Below are 25,507 nucleotides of genomic sequence, written 5' to 3'. Positions count from 1 at the left end.
ATTTAGATTATATAACCTAAATGACAACACTTTGTAATGTTTTTCTTCAGGTCCTGACTCTGGCTAGTAATGAACGTGTGCCACTTACCTCTTCTATGCGACTGCTGTTTGAAATAAGTCACTTAAAAACAGCCACTCCTGCCACCGTGTCCAGAGCAGGAATCCTTTATGTTAACCAACAAGACCTGGGCTGGAATCCGTGAGTTGCAGTATTTTTATTCCACATAATACTAAAAGAGTTTTGGTGTTTAAATTAAATTCTGTTATGTGGTATCATCTCTACCTGTGTTGTGGGCTGTCATTGTGACACTATACTGAGTATATATTGCATTTGTGTATATTTCTTCTACTCGATAGATAAGAGAAATCGATTCAGATCATGATCAGATCAGATGAGCATAATATGATTCCTTGTATCATTTCTCAGCTATGTTGCCAGCTGGATTGACCAACGAGAAAGGCTTACAGAGAGGGCCCACCTCACTATACTGTTTGAAAAATATGTTCCTCGCTGTCTAGAAAAAATTAGAAACAACTTCAAGACCATAATTCCCATCCCAGAGAACTCTATGGTGCAGGTAGAAAACACACAGTCATGCACAGTGTTTTTATGTCTCCATTTGTATGCCAATTAAGAAAAAAAAGTCACTCTGAACTAATGATTTTTCTTCTTGTTCAGACACTCTGCACTTTGCTTGACTGCCTTCTAACACCAGGAAATATCCCATCTGACTCTCCACGTGAGCTCTATGAGACATATTTCACCTTTGCCTGTATCTGGGCTTTTGGTGGGGCCTTGTGTCAAGATCAGGTATTATGTTGTTTAAATTCTAGTGCATGAACCTATGGTTCAAGAATTGAATTTGCTTTTACATTTAAACTCATGCAGTATAGAGAAACAATAAGGGTATATTGGCACAAATATTTTTACATCCTAATAAAGATAATAAAATCTAGGCTTTATATCTTGGGTGCTCATACCTGTGTAAAATGATGGACCTGGACAAATCACCACTTGGTAACTCCTGTTATTCTTTGCTCTTTTCACTGCCTTCTTCTACAAGGTTTGATGGGTGATTCTGCATGGCACCTTTTACTTAGAAGCAAATCACAAATGTCAAGTGTCCAAGAATAAAGCACATAACACTGTCACTCATTTGGGCTAATGGTGGGGTTGCTCATTGCCATTGAAATCATATGAATTAATGCATCATTTTATGTCTTTTGATGATTTGACCAGCTCTGTGATTACCGGGTAGAGTTCAGTTACTGGTGGACCAAAGAAATGAATACTGTGAAGCTTCCAGCACAGGGGACAGTGTTTGACTACTACCTGGACCCTCAAAGCAGACGATTCCTGCCCTGGAGTGATACTGTCCCTCCGTTTGAAATGGAAACTTATACACCATTACAGGTGGGAACATATTATGTCGCTATGAAAGAGTAGCAGCCTTCATGTAACGCCAGAAACACAAACTTTTCAAAGCAGTTTGACAGATAACCACACAAACATGTACAAGAAGCAGCCTTCTTAGAAAAATAAGCAAAAATGAACAATGCAATCATATTAAAAATCTATGTATGCTTCAGTGAACATAATAAGAGAGGGTAAAGTCACGTCATGAGGTTATGGCTGGGTTGTTAGAGTGGATGATAGGCTTGCCACTGTGTCTGATTACCATCTACTTCACCCCATACCAGACTGTGTGGGGGTGAAAGCATGAGCAACAAGGCTCATGCTATCACCCACGCTCTATTGTCTTTCTTTATGCTCCTGCGTACAGCTGTGAATGCTCCAAAGGCTCTTGCTGAGACATAATTAGTGGGGTTTTGTTCTGAGCAAATGATGCTATTATGACAGAATAGTTGTGGTCTACTGGGGAAATACAAGAAATTATAAATCACATACAATTCACTGAACACATGTCTGTCAATAAATCACACTCAAAGAAAGGCATAATAACCATGTATGTTTCTGTTCTGTGTCTTCCTGCTGTTTCTATGATTGCAGGCTGTTCTGGTACACACAGCAGAGACTGTGCGTCTTCGGTACTTCATGGACTTGTTGCTGGAGAGGAGACAGCCAATGATGCTTGTGGGTAATGCAGGAGTGGGAAAGACTGCTCTTGTCAGGAACAAGTTAGACTCTCTGCCAGAGAGTTACATGACCACAAAAGTACCCTTCAACTATTACACTTCCTCCCTTATGCTCCAGGGTGAGTGGGGGGGGGGTTTGATTGCTCTGTGGTAGTATATCAAGTGAACTGTAGCTCCATCTGCTGGTAATTTTTAGCTTGAAAGGGTGGAGGGAAAGAAAATGTAACCTCAAGTACAGTATGCGTGCAATGAGATTCCATCCTTTCCAATGTTGGTTTGACTATGTAAAGATTTTGTTGCAAGCTCTTGTTGTCACCATTTTGAATGTGTGAGGTAACTGTGTGGATTATGAGTTTTTTGTTTCTCTTGTAGGGATCCTGGAGCAACCATTGGAGAAAAGAGCTGGTAGAAGCTACTCTCCTGTAGGCAACAAAAAGCTGGTTTATTTTTTAGATGATATGAATCTGCCAGCTGTGGACAGTTTTGGAACAGTGCAGCCTCATACCCTTATACGACAACATCTGGACTATGGTCACTGGTGAGAATATCCCACCCATTTAGTACCAGATGTGTGTCTGTGTATGTCTGATGCCACAGCATAAAACATTTTACCAAGATATAGTAGGTTTTGTTCTTAAAACCAAAACTTTCTTCTCTTCTATGCTGTCTGTAGGTACAACAGACAGAAACTGACCCTTAAAGAAATACACAACACCCAGTATGTTGCCTGTATGAATCCAACAGCTGGGAGCTTCAATATCAACCCCAGACTACAGGTATGTTACCTTTACCAACATAATTTTACTTTATTTATATCAATAAAGCATATCAGCATAATTTATTTTCCAACTCGGTGACAGGTTTACTTTTAAAACATTTCAAAGTTTGAATCATAGTTTAACTTAAGATAAATGTAATATCTTAAGATAATGTGTGAATTTCGTTGTCCTAAATTGTCCTGAGTCTTCAGTGTGTTGTCACAGCAAGTCTTAATCTCGAAGTAAAGGCATGAAGAAGAAGAATTTTTCAACCACTATAGTGTCACAAGGAAAACCAAAGTATAATAAATTAATCATGCAACAGATTTCAATGCAATATTTTATACTGAAGTGTTGGCATGACGAGGGTCTGTATTTTTTTTAATGCTGTACCAAATACCATGTCTGTTGTATATATGTATTTTCAAATAAATAGCTTTTACTGCAAAATATTCTGTATTTGAATTTTCCGGGGGTTGATTATAGTCATTCTGACACTAACATCCTTTGACAGTTAAAACTGCATGCTTATGGACAAAAATGTGCTTGTGCCTGTTCTCTCCACAGAGACATTTCTCAGTGTTTGCAGTGAACTTTCCTTCATCTGAGGCTCAGCTGTCGATCTTCAGTCAGATTCTCTGCACTCACCTAAAGCAGCAGCTTTTCAGTGCAGAGGTTCAGAGGAGCGCGGCGACTGTTGTCCATGCTGCCATCAGTCTTCATAAGAGGATGGTTCACAGCTTTCTGCCCACAGCAATCAAATTTCACTATACATTTAATCTACGAGATTTGTCCAGTGTCTTTCAGGTAGTGTTGATAGAAGGCAAGCTCTACAATTGAACCATGAATGAAATATGAAATATTTTTTCATATGCCTGTGTGTTTTAGGGAATTCTCTTTGCTGGACCAGAAAGTGTGAGAAACAGCACTGACCTGGCACTGCTGTGGCTCCACGAGTCCTGCAGAGTGTACTCAGACAGACTGGTAGATGACAAGGACCTGCAGTCATTCCGGAGGGTCCAGATGGAGACTGTGCATGAATGCTTTGAGGTGTCATACAGATTCTGTTAAACAATGGTAATTGCCAGTTGCTGTTCTTAACCTTTAGATAACAATACTGACTGAAAGAGTACTTTGTTATGCTTGTCTTTGTCCAGGGTATGGTATACAAAGAAGTCACAAAGCAGCCTCTCCTCTATTGCCACTTTTCCCAGACGGAAGAGGGAGCTTCCTATGCCCCTGTCACAGACTGGGCTGTGCTCAGGACAGTCCTTACAGATGCACTGGAGAGCTACAATGAGCTTAATCCTGCCATGAATCTGGTGCTTTTTGAAGATGCCATGCAACATGTGTAAGTATAGCCAGCTCACATATTAATCACAGCAAAGTTAGAGTATGTTCTTTTATAAATTTATAGGTCCAATGTGTAAGAATTAGTGACATGTTGTTCTTCTTCATTGGCTGCTCTGGCTAGTGCGTCTGTTTGGGTGGCTGCAGAAGCACAGCAGAGCATGATGGTAGCCTCTATAAATCAAGGCCCTCGCCTAAACAACACAGAAAAGGCTAATTTTAAGCTACATAAACCAGATATTTTTTTATTATAATGTGATTATAGGCTGAAACAAACATACTTATTTGTAGCATATTTCATTTTTTTTGCCAATAAAACCCTTAATGTTACACACTAGACTAGACTTGTTAAAAGACATTCTGTGCTGAGTTTATTGTTTGGAAGGAAACATGCATTTTTTGTGACCAGCTGTCGCATCAGTCGCATCCTGGAGTCTCCGCGGGGTCATGGCTTACTGGTTGGGGTCGGGGGCAGTGGGAAGCAGAGCCTGACTCGTCTAGCTGCATACATATCTTCTGTGGAAGTCTTCCAAATCACTCTAAGTAAAGGTTATACCATCCAGCACCTCAAGGTAAATATTGACTCCATAATGTATGACAGCCAAAAAACACGTTTTATTAAAATCTATAAAGTGACCTGCTGGTAGTTCCAATCCCCAGACAAGGTTTTAAGTATACAGTGTTGTTATGCCAATGTAAATAATTCACTTTAATCAAGTTATCTAAAAAATAGTATCTAGACCTCTCTGGTTCTTTCAGGCATCTTACAGAATATTGATGAAACTCTTTTGCTCATCTTCTCTATTGATGCAGGAAATAATTGTCAGATACTATTAAAAGCCACTGGGTAATATTTCAATATATTATTGATGAATTCAGCTTGTCAATTTAAACATTTCTTAGCCTGTTATCAAAGCATTACCATAGGAGTTGTCCTATCCTATTAATAATAGTTGGGCAATTTATAATATCTAATGTGTGAACAGCATTGGTGTTGATTTATGCCATTTGTGGTTGTATTTAGATGGATCTGACAGGTTTGTTTCTGAAGACTGGAGTGAAGAACCAGCGCGTGGCTTTGCTCCTGACTGACGCACAGATACCCGATGAGCGGTTCCTGGTCATTATTAATGACCTACTGGCATCGGGTCAGACCCAATCTCCATTTACCATTCTACTGTTTTTCACCTGTGTTGCCCAATGAACATTGCTCATACAGTATATATCTTTTATTAAATGTTTTTAATTGTCTATGGTTGTCCTTTCAGGAGAAATCCCAGTGCTTTTCAGTGAGGAGGAGATTGAAGGCATCGTGTCTAGTGTAAGACCTGAGGTCAGAGCCCTAGGACTGCTGGACAACAGGGAGAACTGCTGGAGGTTTTTCACTGAAAGAGTCCAACTGCAGCTCAAGGTCTGATTGTTTAAATTGCTTCTACTCCCGTGTGTTATCCATTAGTCTGTTCTGTGATTGGGCTTCTAATTTTTGTCTGAACAAGTTGTTCAATGCTCTACTATCATGACGATAACTATATGAGCTGCTTTTCATTAAAATTGTGCCATTACAGAGTGGAACTTTGTTTTTATAAGACGTCTCAGCGTGAGTTTGTGAAAGAAAAATATGGGCTTTATATGGTTTCGTAAAAAATGTGGTAAAATGATGTTCTTTAAAATGGAGTGGTTGAGCAAGTAGATTGCAAAAACTGCCACAGTGAACTGCTACAGTACTACACTGAGGAAGACATTATTTTGGTTGGCACTTGAATGTGCCATTACAGCTGACATTCACAACAAGAAATTAATGAGAAAATCTTGATCTCATGCAACATGTTTGAGCTAGAAAATTAAAGGCACAGCTGCTGTGTCATTTTATTACATATGTTTGACAAGCTGAATTAACAAGTGGGGGTTAAGAGGAAGGGAAGTCCCCTCTCAGTACACACATATGTCGTCTCGCTAGTCTATGCACCAGGGCCTCTGGTGGTGTCACCATCTGCTCCAGCCAACTGGGAATGTGGCTGCCTGTCTGTCCACATGCCAGTGTGATGAAAATGGGATCACTAAGAGCTGTCAGTTATGGATCCCCCCTCTGTGACCTGGGTTGTTTTTCTCATGTGCAGTTGGCCATATATCTCTTCTTACACTTGTACCTACATGTTTTTGTGCATGACTGCACTTCATCTCCCTGTTTCTTTGTTCGTAGGTGATATTGTGTTTGTCTCCTGTGGGCAATGTCCTCCGTGTTAGGGCCCGTCGATTCCCAGCCCTGGTCCAATGCACCACCATCAACTGGTTCCATCCTTGGACCACTGATGTTCTGCAGTCGGTCAGCCACCGGTTCATCCAAGAGATTGAAGGCATTGAGGTCAGGCCTCCTTCTTCTTCTTTGGCATTTTTACAGCAGTTTGCATCCATAATGTCGTATTACTGCCTCTTTCCACTGTGTCTTTTGCACACCTTCAAGTAATTGAACCCCAGTACTTAATATCACCATCTCTTTCTTTTTCAAACAGCAGTGTTGGGCAGTAACGCATTACTCAGTAATGTATTGGAGTAAAAGTACTTCTTTCCCCAGCAACGAATAGTGTAAGGCATTAAAATTTTCAAAAGAGTAATAATACTACAATTACTAAGCTAAGTAACATTACTGCAGTTTTTGCTTTGAGAAGCTGCCATGTTTGCAGTTGTTTGGTTTGGCTGCTAATTTTAACTCAATAAAGTTCGATAAACTTTTTAAAGGAGTAATATATAATAAGTAACTTATTACACTTCCTGAGCTACTTGCCCAACACTGTCTAATAGACAAATTCTAAATGAATTGATTATTTTGTGGATTAGATGTCAGAGATGCATCTGTGGGTGTGATGTACAACATTTCCCTAGGTTTGCCATATACCCCCCCCAATCCAGACTTTAATGAACACCTTTTAATTACTACAGTGCAGCTGGATTAACTTTTCCATAGATCCCTCATCATTAGTTCTTCTGCTGTGTTACTGACAAATTGCTGAACACATGCCTGGAGACTCACTGTGAGTGCAGGCATATCATTGTTTTCCATCATGGCAGCGGAACGATCACAACCCAGGATCATTTATGTTAATGAGAGAAGAGTGATTAAGCACATAACGACCCTCTAAGGAGGCACAGCTGTCGCCACCAGGAATTGTCATCGCATATGCGAACATGTGCCAGATTGTTACTATGCACTGTGTATGTGTGTGTATGTCTGGATAGCCATGTGCAGGAAAAATGTTTCGTGGCTATGCCAGCTGTAGTGCTTAAGAAGTTGTATTAGTGCTAAGTAATAACTGTGAGGCAACTTAAGCTCTTTTATTATTATTAGTAAAAGATAGGAGTACTATTTGTATGAGGCTAGTAGTAAAATTAATAATTAATACCTTGTATTGAAGGAGAAAGGAATGTTGTGTGACTTTAAATCAAGGTGCATTATCAGCAAAAATATTTTGAAGAGTTGAAACTTATTAGAACTTATATCTAAAAGTCATTAGTGATTGGGTTTTTTTTTCTTAAAGAGGCAGGAATACAAGTAATGAAATGATCATTTATTTAAAGTTAGAAATGCACAGCCCACTAATAGTGGTTACCCAAGGCCAATCAATATGAACTTCTTTCGCATCTCAACTGAACATAGCATGCTTTATCAAAAACCATTATATCAGATCTTAATTAATAATGATTTTTCCCTACTGGCCCCATGATCATTAACAATGACTTTTTGTGAATTATGGTTAGGCTTGATCCTTGTATTCTTTGCTCATTTGTTTTGGCTTTAATTGATCGCTAACTGTATGAGTAATGGACACTGTGTCTCATTGAGCACCATATGATGAATACCTTGTTGGGATGTAGTAGAGCAGCAACTGAAGGCAGAGTTCAGAAAGTTGGAGGACATCAGTGATAATGTAAACATTGTGCATGTCTTACAAGCTGCATGGTGGCCTAAACACATTATTTTCATAGAGATTTCAAAGCCCAATCACTCCTGGTGACTGCACCTAAATTTCAGATTGAGTAAGTCAGGGCCATCCAAGTAAGATGGCAAAACTTGTAGATGAATTCAAAATTTATGAAGATAATATTTCAGTCCCCATCAGGTTGGGGATGTTAAACTCTACTCAATCCAGTTCGCCCTCTTCTCCCCTCTCCCCCGCTTGTCTGCTTATTTTTACAGCCTGCCGTCCAGGAATCCATCAGTCTTTTCATGGCCTACGTTCACACTAGTGTCAACCAGGCAAGTGAAAAATACCAGCGCAATGAGAAGAGGTACAATTACACCACCCCCAAGAGTTTTCTCCAGCAAATCACACTGTACAGAAACCTTCTGGAGAAGAGCCGGGCTCAGCTCCAGCACAAGATGAACCGGCTTGACAGTGGCCTTCAAAAACTACAAACCACCGCTGCTCAGGTAAATATCTTTATTATATATCATTGGGGCTAATATTAGGGTTTAGGGTCCAAGGCCAAGGATATTAGAAATAGTGTAAATCTCCTTGTTGCTTTCCCCCTGACATTAAGTATACATATATTACACATTCAAAGTAATAATATTATAACTGTTTTAGGTTGAGGATCTACAAGCCAAACTGGCATCACAAGAAGGTGAACTGATCCTTAAAAACCAGGATATCGAAGCTTTGCTCGGAAAGATTGGACTGCAGACTGAGAAAGTTAGAAACAAGAGAGAAGCTGCAGATGTTGAGGCACAAAAGGTGAGATATTTTGTCATATATTGGTTTTCATACAATTACATTGAAGTGATTTATCAATACTGTACCATATACAAATTTACTACATAGTATTTTTGTGATATTGCTCATTATGGTTACTTCTGTGCAGGTGGTGCTCATTCAGGCAGAAGTGTCAGTCAAACAGAAAGACTGTGAAAATGACTTGGCCAAGGCAGAGCCATCATTGACAGCTGCCACAACAGCACTGGACACCCTCAATAAAGTGCTTCATTTTATCTGATTTAACACATTTTCTTTTGAATCTTTAGTAAATGTAAATATTAAGTGGTACTCATTATTGTTTTTTAGATGAATCTTACTGAGCTGAAGGCCTTTCCAAACCCTCCAGTGGCAGTGATCAATGTAGTAGCAGCTGTGATGGTTCTGTTAGCCCCCCGTGGTCGAGTGCCTAAGGATCGGAGCTGGAAGGCGGCACGGGCCTTCATGGGCAAGGTTAAGCTGTCATAATGTCAATCACATCTGCCTGATTAATGCCAAACTAATTTGTGTGTGGGCCTTGACCCTGGCCCTGCCCAGCATCTCACCATTGCTCACATTACAGCTGGAAGGCTCTATGAATATGCTCCTTCGCCTGGAGAGCAAGTGTGTTAACCATTTATCAACCTATAGTGACTATTAATGCAAGTAAAATGTGCATTTTTCCCAAAGCCAGAGGAATTTAGCATGAAATTGGGGTTAACTATAGTATTATTTTCCAGAAATAGTTGCCACATTTAAGACATAATTAGGTTTTTGAATAGTTTTCTATACACGTATGTCTGATACTGTGACACATGCCTCTTATTTAGATTAAAAAACATCAAGGCAGCATGAGTTAAAAAGGTCATTATCATTGTAGCCTAGTGTAGAGTGGGAACACATGAAATAGGGAAATGCAAATTTATATTTTTACCTCCACATCGATCTTCATTCAGGATATCAATGTATTCGTATACTAATATGACTTGTACTGTATAGTCTGTAATCCCTGAGTTGTATTAAACTTTAACATTTAGCAGACACAGTTCCACAACAAAGAATATATTTTATATATATAATTAGATTAGTATGAATCCATATTAAGATAATGTGTGGAGCTTAATGAGACAGATCTTATATGTATATACTGTATACATATATATATATATATATACATAATTAAAATTAAATGAATCTAATGATGAGACTGAAGATAATAACACATGGAGGACACAATCTGCTCACCCTTCCTATTACCTCACCTGTCAGAACTTTGCATTCAAATCAAAATACTGTTGTTTTTGTTTGCATGGTGAGCTTCCACATCCACAAAAAAACCAGAAAGTACATGTTATTTATTTTAAAGCCATTAAATCTGTATACAAACATACTTACGTTTTGCCTAGTTGTTAAAATTCATAACCGTTAAAGTCCAAGTGTCCAGTGTGCACATTATTGAATCCCATGCTTCTGTGTTCATGTCTGTCAGGTGGATGATTTCCTCCAGGCCCTGGTGTCATACGACAAGGAGCACATCCCTGAGTCCTGTTTGACTGTGGTAAAGCAACAGTATCTGAGAAACCCGGAGTTTCACCCTGACCTTGTTCGAACCAAATCTACAGCTGCAGCTGGTCTCTGTGCCTGGACCATTAACATTGTCAAATACTACGAGGTCAGTCAACGCCTTCACTTCTTAGCTATGATAAATGTTGTATACATTTTGTGCAACAAAATTGTCCATGTTCTTGGTCTCATTTCATGAAGTTTTCCTCCTTTTTGCAGATTTATTGTGAGGTGATTCCAAAGAGACATGCATTATCACAAGCTAATACAGAGCTAGAAATGGCTACTGCCAAACTGCTTTCAGTTCAAAAGAAACTGGCTGTGAGTGAAATCATTATACTTTATTCACATAAAGCTGTTAAGCTATAGAGAGTGTGTATTTTCTTAATAATGTTTAACTTCCGTTGCCCAAATTTGCTTTGTTTCACCAGGACCTTGATGCCAGTGTTCAGAGCTTAACAGCTCAGTTTGAAAGAGCTACAGCTGAGAAAATCAGCTGTCAGGAAGAGGTGGCACATACCAACCACACCATCGAGCTGGCCAATCAACTAGTCAAGGGCTTAGAGGTAAACAAGCAGAGATGGACGAGTTTGATGGTGTTGCTGGGGGTGACCTGGCATAACGTAAACTGTTAAATCTCCGGGGACACACATGAAGAGGTGCTCGAATTGCATCAATAATCTGGACTAGAGTTTGTTATGTTTTGGCAGCGTTTCCTGACATTTGTATGAGTGGTTCAGGAAAAAGGCAGATTTTACAGCCTGGCCCAGCAGCATCCTGGGGACTTGTGAGACAGGTAGAGAGGGCTGGACCACAGTAAACGCATGGCTGAACTGGGCAACTGGTAACTGAACTGCTTCCAAATGTAGAAAGGAAGGGAGATGGCATGTGCACTACACTAACACTGCTCTCAGTCAGTGCTGCAGAGTGTGTGTGTGTGTGCGTGTGTAATAACAGTTCACTCGAAAACCTTCTCATGAAATATAACTGTATGTAGTACATAAATGTCAAATGTTTCAGATTTGCATGATTTGTTGAATAGTATATTTAACACTTGTTAAATATAACGTGTTGCTGTGCGTGGCTTTTTTTGACTGCAGTCTCTATTATCCTTATGCATGATAATATGAAATGAAAGATGGTAATTTAAGGGGCTTTTTTGTAAGTTTCACTTTCTTATTCTACAAAATAAATGTGGTTTGCATGGAACAGCTTGGCTTTTAAGCATATCAAGATAAATGTTTTGTCTTTATGGCATTGACCTGGAAGCAATAGTGTTCAGACTAATAAATCAGGCCGTCTATATTTAATCATTAACTTACCTCAAAGCCTCAACATCTGTTGGAAATTAACAGTGTCTCACCCTGGACTGAGTGATATTACAGGCAATCCATAATACATTAGAGTAAAATTATAGTGATTTTTAACTGTCTGAAAATTTATTATGTGACATATTCTAAATCCACAGCCCCTTGTAAGAAAATGCCATGCCTGATTTATTGTTGTAGGGCTGTCACAGTGCTAGTATTGAAGGTTTAAATGAATGCTATATTGATGCTGAGTGAGTCAAACTTGCAAAGCTATTTTAAAGGAAGTGCAGTTGAATGCCTTAGTGCTTACTTTTCCTGAAGTGGCAGGTGACTCAGCACATGAATTTCCCCGCGTAGTAGATTTTTCCCTCGTCTCTTTGGTTTCAACTAAGTTTCATATATCTTTGCATATTTTTTTAAATTGTCTTTAAGTCTTGTTTTGTGTCTTGCAGTCAGAGAAGGAACGGTGGTCCCAAGCACTTGTTCAGTATGAAGAGCAACAGAAAACGCTGTGTGGTGATGCCCTCCTCACTTCAGCATTCGTCTCTTACATGGGATATTTTACGAGGCAATATCGCATTGAGCTCTTTAACAATGCGTGGATCCCCTTCCTTCAGTCTCAGATGGTAATGCCTGTTTCTTTTTTTTACAGTCTCGGATTGCAGTGAAATATTTCTCTACAAACATCCACCGTAAAGTCTGTGAGCTGAAGCTCATCTGTCTCAGCAACCTTTATTGCTCCAACTGCGCTGACATCATAACGTGATTTCTGTTCCAGGTCTCCACACCACTGACAGAGGGCCTGGATCCCATCCTCATGCTTACAGACGATGCCACTGTTGCTGCCTGGCATAACCAGGGCCTGCCAAATGATCGGATGTCCACCGAGAATGCTGCCATCCTGACCACTAGTGAGCGTTGGCCGCTCATGATTGACCCACAGCAGCAAGGCGTCAAGTGGGTCAGAAACCGGCTAGGGTCGGAGCTGAAGGTGGTGCAGCTGGGACAGAAAGGGTGAGAAAGGGATTATGTATGTATCAATTTACAATCAAAGTGTCCTGTTTTACTATTCGCTAATGTGCTTTTATACCACAGAAATTTGCTTTGCAGCGTATCAAAAACACTGAAATTACTTTATTTACTTTTGTTTTTGGCTTCCTCAGGTTCTGCATACACTGTATTCACAGCTCAGCCACATCACAACATTTTGGCAATATTTGGTTGGAAACAATTTCCAAAAAATCACCATCATTTTCCAAAATCATTACACAAATATCCCAAGTATGGTTCGATAACAATATTTTGTTAGAAAATGAATATCTTGTTAGAAGAATAAAACAAGTCATTTTTTTTGATATGATAAAAATAAACTTGAAATTTGCTTTTGTATTCGCAGGTATCTTGATGTGATTGAAGTAGCCCTCAGTAGTGGTGAGACAGTTCTGATCGAGAATCTGCCCGAAAAGGTCGACCCCGTCCTCGAGCCTCTGCTGGGAAGAAACACTATCAAAAGAGGAAGGTCAGTTACGGAACTACAACATTGCATATACACCGTTTTATGTAGAAAGATCGAGGATACGAAAAACATAAATGGAGCAACAAACTAGCTTTAACAAGTTTAAATACTGTTGTCGCCATCCAAAAACCATTTAAATCAATGTATGGTCTTTATATCACTCCAGATACACAAGTCAATTTGCCCACAGCCCATCAAAATGTGTCCGCGGTGTGAGACAATAGGGGCAGATTTACCAGATGGTTGAATCTTAGTGAGCATTGAAACACCAGTAAGACATGACTGAATGCTTTATTATTGCCCACTCTGTAGAGTATAAATGAATTTGTGGCACGTGTTCTGAATCCCTGTGGCCACCATATTGATTGGCCCCTCAAGATGTGTGATAGATGTATATTTGTGTGTTCATATTCTTTAGGTGCGATGAATATTGAACAGCTGAGCCTCAGTGTAAAGAGAGCTGAATTGAAGACAGTCATGGTTATGTATAAGGACTCCTGTCTGCCACAAAAAAGCTGGCATGTAACACACTTAATTCACCAGTCCTCCATCATAATGGCAAACTCAATTCAGCTTCAATAATTCCACTGCCCTGATAGATGATTTGTCTGCATTTATTTATTTGGAAAAGGAATGATAAAATTACTGAGTCAGCTTTACACTCACTAACATGAATCATTGCATGCGGATTATCTTAAATCACAACCTGCTGTCGTTTGTCCAAGTAGTGAGGTCATGTTTGGGGATTTTGTGTCATTTAATTAAAAATAAGGCTGTACCACTAATGCTATTTGATATAAGAATCTCTAACTCACACATGCATCCAAAAATGATAAACATACATGATATACAAATATACAAACATGGCTTCTACGGCTCAGTGAAATCTACTTTCCTTTTCTTAGTCAACAGCTGAGTTGGCCTCAACAGGCAAAGCCCAGCTTTATTTTTAAAATTTACTGAATATGGTAATCTACATGGAAAAAACATATACACAATTGACAGTCGGATTTCACTTTAACCTGTAAAAAATGTTCTGGCTCTTGCCACAAACAGATACTTCATATAGAGTACATAATCATATATATGATTATGTACTGTATATGAAGTATCTAAGTCAAGTATGAGCTTCACCTGAAGTCCTGTCGGTCCAGATGTAACAATTCATCATGGTAAATCTGATTATAAGTTTATCCCTTGTAGATGACCCACACACTTGTTTCTGTCGATGATTAATACAACCTGCTGGGGCAGCCATGATGGATCTGGTAGGGCTTCCACAGCTGAAGTTCATTAATAATTGGAATGTTGTAGAGTGTGAAGTAATGAATACTAATTATTCCTTTCATGGCTGATGGAAGACTACAAGCCAATCCATCAGAAAGGACTTTAATTTGGTGGAGTAATGGTTCTATCAATAGTACATTAATTCTGGCTTGTGAAGATATAGAGTTGAACCAGACCCAGGCCACGAGGAACCTGTGCTGTAAAATTGGGGCCTTTGCCTGACATCTAAGGGGTAATTAGAGAAAAATGAAAAGCCACCAGGTCGTCAAGCAAGCGCTAATTTAATTGAAATGCAGGAACAGATAAAAATTGGATGCTGTGGACGCAATCTGTCATATTTATTCATGAATATTTGTCTATAGTATGAGAGACATTTGGAATCAGAATGAAGTTTTTTCATCTGTGGAAGTTGCAGATGAAGTGAAGTTGACTCACTCATAAGCATCCAGTCAAGTTTCAAAATACAGAGTTTACAGTGTCACGATTCAAATGTTTACTGTTGCCATTATGGTCATTGTTATCGCTGTCATAATTACCCTTTTATTTAAACTGTCTACATCATCATCATCATTTTCTTCAAGAAACAGTGACATTCTTAATCGTCGTTACTTTAAAAGTGAATGTAGTAATGTAGTATGCTATTATATTAAATTATGTATTTGTTTTGCAGGAAAAAAATAGATTTGTATCAATTTGTTTATTGCAAACTGAAACCAAATACTCCTAACATGAAATATCAGTGTATTTGCTGGGAAGAGCAGCATTTTAAGGCACCTCTCCTGTACTGCATCAGCCTCATGACCAAATCTGTTAATTTATTTTATTGCCTGTTTTCTTTTACTCTTTCTTTTGTCTGTGTTTTTCACTTCATGCATGTTGTTAAACACTGGCACTGATTTTCAGGTACATTCAAATTGGGGGCAAGTTGTGCGAATACAACAGTAACTTCAAGCTCATACTACACACTAAATTGGCCAATCCCCACTTCCCTCCTGAGCTCCAGGCCCAGACCACACTCATCAACTTCACAGTGACTCCTGTGGGCCTGGAGGAACAGCTGCTGGGACAGGTAGTGTCCCGGGAAAGACCCGACCTGGAGGCCCTAAAGGTGAACCTTAAAGCATTTTACAAAAAGATGTTAAAGCTCAAGTCTGTCATTTTTTTTTAAATCTTATTTGTTGAAATCCTCTTATTGTCCGGATAATTAGATTTGTGTCAACATTTTCACGAAGACTTTTTAGGAAGCAAACAACACAAACACAAATTGCAAATACAACAGCGATTTAACCATTCAAAAATATTGTATTTCATTTGTTTGAAAATACACTTTTTGATCGAAATGTTGTTCCAACTCTTGTGCCTGTGCACTCCCTGATTTGGGAGTCCTGTCTGTCCTTTAGTCGATGCTCCTTCCTCAAAACACAACACTGCCTAAAGCCAAGTGGAGGAGAAAGAGCAGTGATGACATTTTTGTTAATACTGTTTACACCATGTTTGAATTACCTTTAAGAAAACACTGAACTTCTCTTTGTTTTTATTGATTTTTCTATTAGGACATGAAGAGGATTTTAACAAAAAAAGATAAAATTGTGTAGAGCTTCAACTGATCAGTCTACATGAAACTTGTTTGCATTAAAGTGATGTTTTTTAAATGCAAGTATCTTGGTCGATGATAAGAAATCTGAATTGTTTTGTGTATATTCTCTAAGCTGGAGCTGACCACACAACAGAACCACTTTAAGATTGAGCTCAAGCAGCTGGAGGATGACCTGTTGAGTCGACTCTCTGCAGCCGGTGGTAATTTTCTGGGTGATATTTCTCTGGTGGAGCAACTTGAGAACACAAAGACCACAGCTGCCCACATCCAGCACAAGGTTAGTCGGTCAGACTGTTGTTGAGTGCACTTTTTTTTTTGTCACTCAAATGTTTTTGAATGTCATGCAACAACAAGTGCCTCATTTTATTGCATTAACTTCAAATGATATGTGGTTTGAATATGTGTAATGAGAGGGATTTGGAGCATGACTGAGAGCCTAATAGCTCATTTTGTGCATTTGGCACACGCAGGTGGTGGAGGCCAGAGAGAACGAGACAAAGATCAACGAGGCGCGAGAACTTTACCGCCCAGCAGCTGAGAGAGCATCACTCCTCTTCTTCATCATCAGTGACCTCAGCAAGATTAACCCTATGTACCAGCATTCTCTCAAGGTGAAGGATTTATGCCTGAAGTGCTCTCAGGGGGACAAACATGATTTTTGCATTATTTCAAATAATACACAGTCCATTTAGACCAGTATTCTATTGGATTTTCTTTGTTATATCAGCAGTGCTGGTTAGAAATCGGGTTAAATGTACTTTTCTTTACCCATGTGTTATCTGTTTAGTTCTCAGTTCAGTGCAGAGCTTGGGCTCATGGCCGTTTGACAGCACTGATCCTCCCTCTGGTTGTGTTTCAGACCTTCAACTCAGTGTTTAACAAAGCGATGGAGCATGCAGAATGGGACGAGGATGTGAGGACCAGAGTGCACACCCTCACAGAGGCCATCACCTATTATGTATTCCTGTACACCTGCCAGGGCCTGTTTGAGAGAGACAAGTTAACCTTCTTGTCACACACTGCCTTCCAGGTGAGAGACTTAGGGCCGCCTCAAAGGTGGAGCGTCCTGTCATCCTCATCAATCAAAGTACTTTTCTGCCCCCACATTAACTTCAATTAAAAGCAGTCAGCAGGACCATACGCTGCCATTGATTACCTCTCACACCCTGCTCTGTGGCTGCTGTTCAGACAGTTGGTTCTGACAAGGGGGCTGGTTCTGATGGCATAATGCAATTATCTGTCACCGCGGCAACTGTTTTCGCCTTTAAAAAAAAAAAAAGCTGCTCTGAAGGCTGCCCTTCATGTGGCATTTCCACATTCACATGTGATTTATCAACCTGTATGATTTTAACCCATTCCTGTTGCCAAAGAGATCAATGCAACACACTATATCATAACAAACTTGCTTTTGTCCTTCCCTTTAGATTCTGCTCAAACACGGTCTGATCGATGCTGAGGAATTTGACTTGCTGCTGCGTTTTCCTGTGGAAACAAGCAAACATTGTCCTGTGTCCTTCCTCTCTGCACATAGCTGGGGAGCCATTAAGGTACAGTGTATCATAAGATACCCATGGGAGGGTATTTTATTTAGGGAGAGTATGCAATAAAATATTAACTATGTACAGTATATATCTTCAAGAAGAGTACAGTACAGTAACAATATGGTTAACAGTTTTGTAATGGGCAAGTAATGGACAATTTGGAGAGTTAATTTCAACTTTATAACATGGTAATTATTCATTTTGATTCACAAACATTGAGTGAATGTGTTACACTGATGGTGGTAGTCAGTTGCTATAAGGATATTGTTTTGGAAAGGACATTAGTGTTATTTAGTAACACTTTATAACCATAGTTTTTGCCGCAATGGAAATTGCATTAGAAATAAGATTAAGCCATTTTCTTTACCATACTATTGCAATGTTGTAACTGAACTGTAATGTAAAGTATTACCAGCAGAGACTAATTGTACCAGGTTTAAGCAAAACTGTGTTGTTTTTAGTTTGCAACCACATATTATTGCTATATATACTATTTTACACATTTAATAAAGAGAGGTCTTATAATGTTTATGTGATTAGACAATTTCTACAATGGAGAACTTCAGTGGACTGGACAGAGATATCGAGAGTTCACCAAAGCGCTGGAGGAAGGTGGTTGAATCCAGCTGTCCTGAAAAGGAAAGACTTCCTCAGGACTGGAAGAACAAGAGCTCCCTCCAGAAGCTCATTATCCTGCGAGCACTTCGCCCTGATAGGTTAACCTATTCACTGAGGTGAGTGAATGACATGGAGCATGTAGCAAAATGAGCTAATCGTATTTGAATCTTTTTCAAGTGATGAGCAGTACGTCATTTTGCTTCTCTGACAATGTTTCCTGACAGGAACTTTGTGGAGGAGAGCATGGGAACAAAATATGTGGAAGCTGCCAGGCTTGAATTTGAAAAGCTGTACGAGGAAAGTGGCCCCTCAACCCCCATGTTCTTCATCCTCTCACCTGGAGTGGATCCACTCAAAGATGTAGAGAAGCTAGGTATCATGTTTAATGTTTTTTGTATTTGCACATCCACATCACTTAGCAGGGTTAAATATTCAAAGTGTCCCTTTTGTTGCAGGCTTGAAGCTGGGATTCTCTCTCGACAAAGGCACTTTACTCAATGTGTCCCTGGGACAGGGGCAGGAGGAGGTAGCTGAATGGGCTCTGGAAAATGCCTCCAAACTGGGACACTGGGTCATTCTGCAGGTAGGGAGTGTTACTATTTAGTGACCAGATCACTGCAGTGACATCAGGCTGCTCTTCCACTTAGCCGCCAGTATTGCATGTAATTTCATTATCTACTCCACCAAGCAAGTGAAATAAACTCAATTTGGTTCGATAAAAAACATAATTGGCTGCATCAGCTCCATAAATGCTGCCTTTACAGAAGTCTTTAGCAAGAAACTGAAGGTTTGCCAGTGTTTTGGCTTCCGATGTTTGGCTCTGGGTTTCTGATGTTGTTTTAATTCATCTTTATAAACTTAAAACCTTTTTTTAAGCTGCAATGTATAATTATGCTGATATTTTTTTTTTTATTTATTGTTGTTGAACTTGTTATTCTGCCTCTGTTGGATCTGTGTGAACAGGAATGGTATTGGTCCTGACTGAGGGAGCGTTTGTGTTTACACACCAGCAGCGCAGGGGAGGGCGGGGATAAGAAACATTTATCCCGTTACACACTGCTGAACGACTGGGTTTTTTGAGCTGTAAAAATCACTTTTACCAACACTTTGTGTTTTTTGTCATACTCCAAATGACAAATCACTTCCTCGACACAACAAAAGGATTTCTGCGGATGAGATCCAAACACTGCAACTGCCAAACACAGAGAGAGTCATGTGGAGCTGATCAGGCTTAACCAGACATTTGTTTATATTTAGACGTTTGTGCACAACAGTTTTAATGTTGTGATTTCTCGTTTTCCAGAATGTACACCTCGTGGCTTGCTGGCTGCCTTCTCTAGATTCTCTCCTGGAGACGGTAGCGGTGGACTGTCACCCCAGCTACAGGGTGTTCATCACCGGTGAACCAGCACCAAGTCCTGAGCAGCATGTGATCCCTGGAGGAATACTGGAAAACGCCATCAAAATTACCAACGAGCCACCCACTGGCATGAATGCCAGTCTGCACACTGCCCTCAACAACTTCAATCAGGTGTGTTAAACATTTTGAATAACCTCTACTAATATACATTTCATTTGATGACATTCACTGTATTGTGTATGACATCACATCTCTCTCTCTTTTTTTGCAGGACACTCTGGAAATGTGTTCCAGAGAGCAGGAGTTCAACTCCATGCTTTTCTCCCTTTGCTTTTTTCATGCTTGTGTTACAGAGCGCCGTAAATTTGGTCCCCAAGGGTGGAACCATAACTACCCCATCAGCACCGGAGACCTCACCATCTCGGCAAACGTCTTGTATAACTACTTAGAGGCCAACACCAAAGTATTTCCACCACTACTTTTCAATATAATTCAACTTTCTATATTTTATTTAACTTTTTTTACTGACCTTTCTTGCTACTTCTTTCTTATCCTGTGTACATTGTTGATAATAATGGAGTTTGCGGTGTCTGCAATTACTTGTTGAATTCTTTTATAATTTGCAGGGGGGGGGGCATTTCATTCTCATCTTTTATTCGAAATTTCTTTGCTCTATAACGAAGCCTATAATTTAGCTTTATTTCACAAAGACAAAAAAAAAAATCATTGTCATGGTGCTGCAACTTGCACTACTCCTAATGTATTTCTCTTACAGCTCCTATTACTCCGGTCACAACCAATTATGTCTGTGAGGTATTCTGCCCTCCAAAAACGAATGTCCTTCATTATGTTAACCAAACAGTAACCTGTATGTGCGTATACAGAGGATTCATTAGGGGGGCAATGAAGCGTTATCCTAAATGTAATTACATGCAGCCAATGTGACAGTCCACAACGCTACATAAGTGATCACTGTAATTAGAGCTGATGAAGGAAGCAATTTGCAAAACAATACAGGTACAAATGATTGTGAACCTCCAGCTTTTGTAATTTGTTATGAATCACCCCTTCTTTTCTTCCTCCTTCACCCTCACAGATCATAATCTTACCGAGGAGAAGACTCCTCTGTCACACCTTGAATCAATTCGTGTAAAGAAATATAATTTTGTTAGATATGCCGACAGTTATCCTGATCTAAAGAGCTCGTTTAATGAGATAATGCGGTTTGTGCGAGAAGTTTCAAAGGAATGGTGGAATAATGCCAAAATGAAACTAAAGTATCGTTGAAACAATTCAAGAATATTCCTCAATTATCGTTATAATTACAAAACATTTTGACAATGATTTAAAGGCACAGCATCATCATTATTATTATTATTACAGTTATTATTATTATTATCATTATTATTATTACAATATCTGAAAAGTATAATACATGTGTCTCCTCTGTGTCTTTTTAAGTCCATGCTGGTGCCTTGGGAGGACTTGTGTTTTCTTTTTGGAGAGATCATGTACGGAGGACACATCACTGATGACTGGGACAGGAGACTGTGTAAGACCTATCTGCAAGAATTCATGCATCCAAAAATGGTGGGTTTCCTCTCTTTTGTGTTTGGTTTCAAGAAATTGTGCCACAAAATATTAATATCAACGATTTATTTATTTATTTGGGTTCAGTTCACCTCGTCATTTTGGAACACAGTCGTGAAGTTTGCTCTCGTTTTGAAATGATAAAGAAAATGTGCAGTTTTGTTAGTGTTATCAAGGTAAATGGTGCCCTCTTGGGATGCAAACCTGAACTGCCATCATGAAGTCTTTGCAACCGCTCATTTTTAGCTCCTCACTTTTGTAATTTCACCACAGCTGCCGAATCACACGTGTATTATATGTATTAGGTGATTTTGAAGAGGGATGTTTCATCTGGAATTCAGCTGTTTCACCTCCACAAAGGAGTGAGACTAACCTTCTGGCAGTTTGCTTTCACAGCCAAACAACGCTGACACTCATTCTCCCAAAAAAACAATTTGAACAATCAGACGTCAATCACTGTGTTTAGTTGTAAGTGCAGCAAATGGCTTGTGCGTGTGCTGCTGTTAATCATTTTCAATTTTAAAACTGGATCAGACTTTTTTGGGTTAGACTTTAACTGTCAAGATAATCGTTGCATAACAAACATTCTCCCACGCTGTCATTCCTTTTGTTTTTGTTTCTTTCAAATGTCTTAGTTTGAAGGCGAGCTCTCTCTGTGTCCTGGCTTCCTGGCTCCGCCGTTCATGGACTATAGTGGTTACCACAGTTATATTGACAAGCATCTTCCACCTGAGAATCCCACACTCTATGGTCTCCCTCCAAATGCTGAGCTGGAGTGCCTCACTGTCACCTCAGACAACCTGCTAAGGACTCTGCTGGAGCTGCAGCCTCCCGACTCCTCCAGAGGAGAGGGAGCGGCTCAGAGCACAGAGGAGAAGGTGTGAACAGGAAAGAGAAAAGAAGAGAGAGGAGAGAGAACAATGACAATGACCTACCTGCATGAATAATCATGCCATGTTTGTCCCATTTGTCAGGTGAAGACCATCATTGAGGACATCCTTGAAAGGCTTCCAGAGGAGTATAACATGACAGAGATGAGCACAAAGACGACAGAGCGAAGCCCCTACATTTTAGTGTGTCTGCAGGAGTGTGAAAGGATGAATCTGCTGCTGGCAGAAATAAGGAAGTCTCTCAATGAGCTGGATCTTGGTCTGAGGGTACGATCAACTGTGACTCTGCTGCTCACACAACAACAACCTTCTATCAACACTAAAAGCTTGTATTCTCTTTGTGCAGGGAGACCTCACCATGTCCTCCAGTATGGAGACGCTGCAGTCCTCACTGTTCAATGATTCTGTCCCCGACTCCTGGGCCAAACTGGCTTATCCCTCGACTAAAACACTGCCACAGTGGTACAGCAACTGTTTCTAATACTCAGCAATGCTCTCACGTCTGGACTTTCCTTTAACCTCTGCTCTCTTTAGGTTTGCTGATCTAATGTGTAGCTGTCATGAGCTGGACAGCTGGACTCAGGACTTTGTCCTGCCTGCTGTTGTTTGGCTGTCAGGGCTTTTCAATCCTCAGTCCTTCCTCACAGGTGAGATCCCACTCCCACTGTGAACAGCAATCATTTACATCCGTGGTTTTCACCGGGTACTTTGGGGATCCAGAGATCTGGACTCCCAGTTGTAATCTCAATTAATTCATTGATTATTTTGACGAGATTTGTTTTGCATAATACACTTAACGAAAAAGGTAAATATTTTTTATTTTTTTAAAATGGACATAGAGAGAGGCATAACGTTAATGGGACTCATTTAAAGGCTCCACCTGAATACAACATCTTACTGAACTATTCAGAAGAAAATATGTCCAGATTATACCAATTACAAAACAGTTACACAACATAGACAACAACAATTTAGTGCAACCGTTCTACAAAAAGGAAAGGAAAGGTGTTTTAAGGCATCTTTAGAAACAATAATTATAGAAGAACGGCATTGTTTAGGTAGGTGGGAAAACGTAACTTCATTTTAAATTCTCTCTGCACAAAGATATGTACAGGAATATAAAGATCCGCTGATTAAAAAAAATGTTGCTTTAAAATAACTCTCAAACTGCCCAGGAATATTCCCTTTACTTTCATACACGTGCGCATGAAAGTAAAGAATATTAACACGTGATCTTGTTTTACTTCCAGCTGTGCTGCAGAGCATCGCTCGCAAGAATCAGTGGCCGTTGGATAAAATGACTCTGACTGTGGACGTGACAAAAAAGACCAAAGACGACTTTGGACATCCACCACGAGAGGGAGCCTACATCCACGGGCTGTTTATGGAAGGTGAGAATAAACCAATGCTAACATCTGTTGGATAATCTCTGCTGTCCTGAACGAGCCGTACACGTCAAATCACTCCCGTGTCTCTCCAGGAGCTCGCTGGGACACTCAGTCTGGCGTCATATCTGAGGCGGTCTTAAGGGACCTGACTCCAGCTATGCCAGTGCTGTATGTGAGAGCTGTGCCTGCAGACGAGCAAGAACTCAGAAGTACTTACGAGTGTCCAGTGTACCGCACCAAGCAGCGCGGCTCCACGTACGTCTGGAGCCTCCACCTTAGAACCAAACAGCCTCCTGCCAGGTGGATTATAGCTGGTGTAGCGTTGTTGCTGTCTGTGTGACAGTGAAGTGTTTGCCAACAGCATTCTAAAAGCAGTGTTAAACATTTTTATTCTTTTTAGATCGTATTAAAACATGTATTTTAGTCATGTTCCTGTGTGTTTGCGTGTGTTTTAGATTTAAAGATAAAGTACAGACGCGGAGTTTAACCTGTGGTGAACCTGTTGTCTGTGTGTGACACTGTTGAACTTTTCCCTTGAGATGGCTCAGTGTGAGCATGATTTGTTGGGAGCTTATGTCTCCATCTCAGACCATGTAATTCTGGATTGGGAGCATATTTTATTGGAAGGTCAAGATTAAAAAAGCCCCGTGGCTGCCCTCTACTAACTGAATGATACACAATGCCGTCTGGAGGTTTCCCGGGACAGAATTCCCAGGAGATGATGTGCATGGTTGCTATTGACTTTTAAATGAGGTGCATTTGACATTGACCTTTTGTACGGCAGAGGCAGAATACTAACTGACGAGTGTAATTCATTCAGCCTGGCCTGGTGAAGAAACCTATTCAGAGACACTGATAACTTTCTATAAGAAAGCAACACATTAGATTACTCATCCTTTATCTGTCCGTGCGCTCTTTTAGCATCTGATTTACTTCATTTGAACCAAATTAAACATTTAACTTTGAAAGACCCTAAAGACACAGTGTTTCTTATCTAGAATGGATTTTTTTTTTTTTTGTAATTGATTTACTTAAGATTCATTGAAAAAACAAGATCTTTAGATTATTCTAAAGCGTTGATTGTTTATGCTTTAAACCCTAACCCTAAAAATATTACAGGAGCTACAGAGATAAGTGTGTCACTGACAAAATACCGCCGACAGACGAGATAACAACTGAACAAATAGGTTGCAACAAACAGGTGTAACATTATCTTCTGTAATAAACAGGAGATATTATGATGCACAATTTACAGCCAGTGAATTAGGTGTTGTATTTTGGCGGGGGGGGTGGAGGAAGTCGGGGCTCTTATCTCCTCAAATGAGATTTTCTCCAACACTAATAACTGCTGTGTTGCACTTAATTTCTCCCTGCAGCCAAAGCAGCCACAGACAGACAAGCAGAGGACGGAGGATTGATTCCGTGTATTGTATTGTGCAGGGGGAAATGAAGAAGCAGTCTTCCTGTAGTTTCTCTTCATCTGCCCTCTCTTCCCCTCATTAGCACCCCATAGCAGCTAGCCAGTCATTTGGTGACAGGGAAATGATACAGTGCTGGCAGTGTTTGGGAGGAAATGGCAGGGTAGAGCGCCCGGCGCAGCAGGGGTTATGCCACTGATAGTCATGTTAAAGGCCAAGCAGGACACCTGGTTAAAGTCAGCAAAGGGCATCTGGGTCACACCTACGCCTCACAGCAGCCATGGGAGGGGGGAAAAACCCAAAAGAGCCCACATTTGTTTCTTTTGGTACGTCACTGATCAAGCAAGTGAAATACTCGTGTACTCACTACAGCTGCTGTATTCTCACAGACTAAAATATTCCATGTTTTTGCCATGTTAACCACCCCAATGAATTATTTTTCACGTGATGAAGCATAAACCTGTTAACCAGTAAATGTGCTGCTTTAGTGACCATTT

At 40.0% G+C, this 25,507-nt stretch overlaps 1 protein-coding gene across 1 annotated transcript in view; it reads left to right on the top strand.

Annotated features, from left to right (window-relative positions):
* Positions 1-25,502, top strand: part of LOC122760637 (dynein axonemal heavy chain 11) — a 39,512-nt gene extending 14,010 nt beyond the window's left edge. Inside the window, 40 exon segments of the mRNA XM_044015768.1 lie at positions 51-199; positions 428-578; positions 680-811; positions 1,241-1,414; positions 2,012-2,216; positions 2,470-2,635; positions 2,771-2,873; positions 3,423-3,662; positions 3,744-3,905; positions 4,013-4,206; positions 4,615-4,777; positions 5,230-5,353; positions 5,474-5,616; positions 6,406-6,567; positions 8,398-8,631; positions 8,789-8,935; positions 9,063-9,176; positions 9,263-9,406; positions 10,422-10,604; positions 10,715-10,816; positions 10,927-11,061; positions 12,258-12,431; positions 12,584-12,819; positions 13,202-13,324; positions 15,512-15,716; positions 16,318-16,482; positions 16,676-16,816; positions 17,065-17,235; positions 17,630-17,752; positions 18,287-18,480; positions 18,589-18,737; positions 18,820-18,947; positions 19,668-19,895; positions 19,996-20,187; positions 21,186-21,314; positions 21,950-22,471; positions 22,551-22,666; positions 22,739-22,851; positions 23,455-23,595; positions 23,685-25,502. Of these exon segments, the coding sequence (XP_043871703.1) occupies positions 51-199; positions 428-578; positions 680-811; positions 1,241-1,414; positions 2,012-2,216; positions 2,470-2,635; positions 2,771-2,873; positions 3,423-3,662; positions 3,744-3,905; positions 4,013-4,206; positions 4,615-4,777; positions 5,230-5,353; positions 5,474-5,616; positions 6,406-6,567; positions 8,398-8,631; positions 8,789-8,935; positions 9,063-9,176; positions 9,263-9,406; positions 10,422-10,604; positions 10,715-10,816; positions 10,927-11,061; positions 12,258-12,431; positions 12,584-12,819; positions 13,202-13,324; positions 15,512-15,716; positions 16,318-16,482; positions 16,676-16,816; positions 17,065-17,235; positions 17,630-17,752; positions 18,287-18,480; positions 18,589-18,737; positions 18,820-18,947; positions 19,668-19,895; positions 19,996-20,187; positions 21,186-21,314; positions 21,950-22,471; positions 22,551-22,666; positions 22,739-22,851; positions 23,455-23,595; positions 23,685-23,932 (6,825 nt within the window). The 3' untranslated portion in view covers positions 23,933-25,502.
* Positions 25,503-25,507: the final 5 nt, after the last annotated feature.

The sequence above is a fragment of the Solea senegalensis genome, unplaced genomic scaffold (genome assembly GCF_019176455.1).
Source record: "Solea senegalensis isolate Sse05_10M unplaced genomic scaffold, IFAPA_SoseM_1 scf7180000013840, whole genome shotgun sequence".
NCBI classification, from domain to species: Eukaryota; Metazoa; Chordata; class Actinopteri; order Pleuronectiformes; family Soleidae; genus Solea; species Solea senegalensis.
The sequence above is the reverse complement of the archived record's forward strand: the minus strand, read 5'-3'. Positions and strand labels throughout refer to the sequence as shown.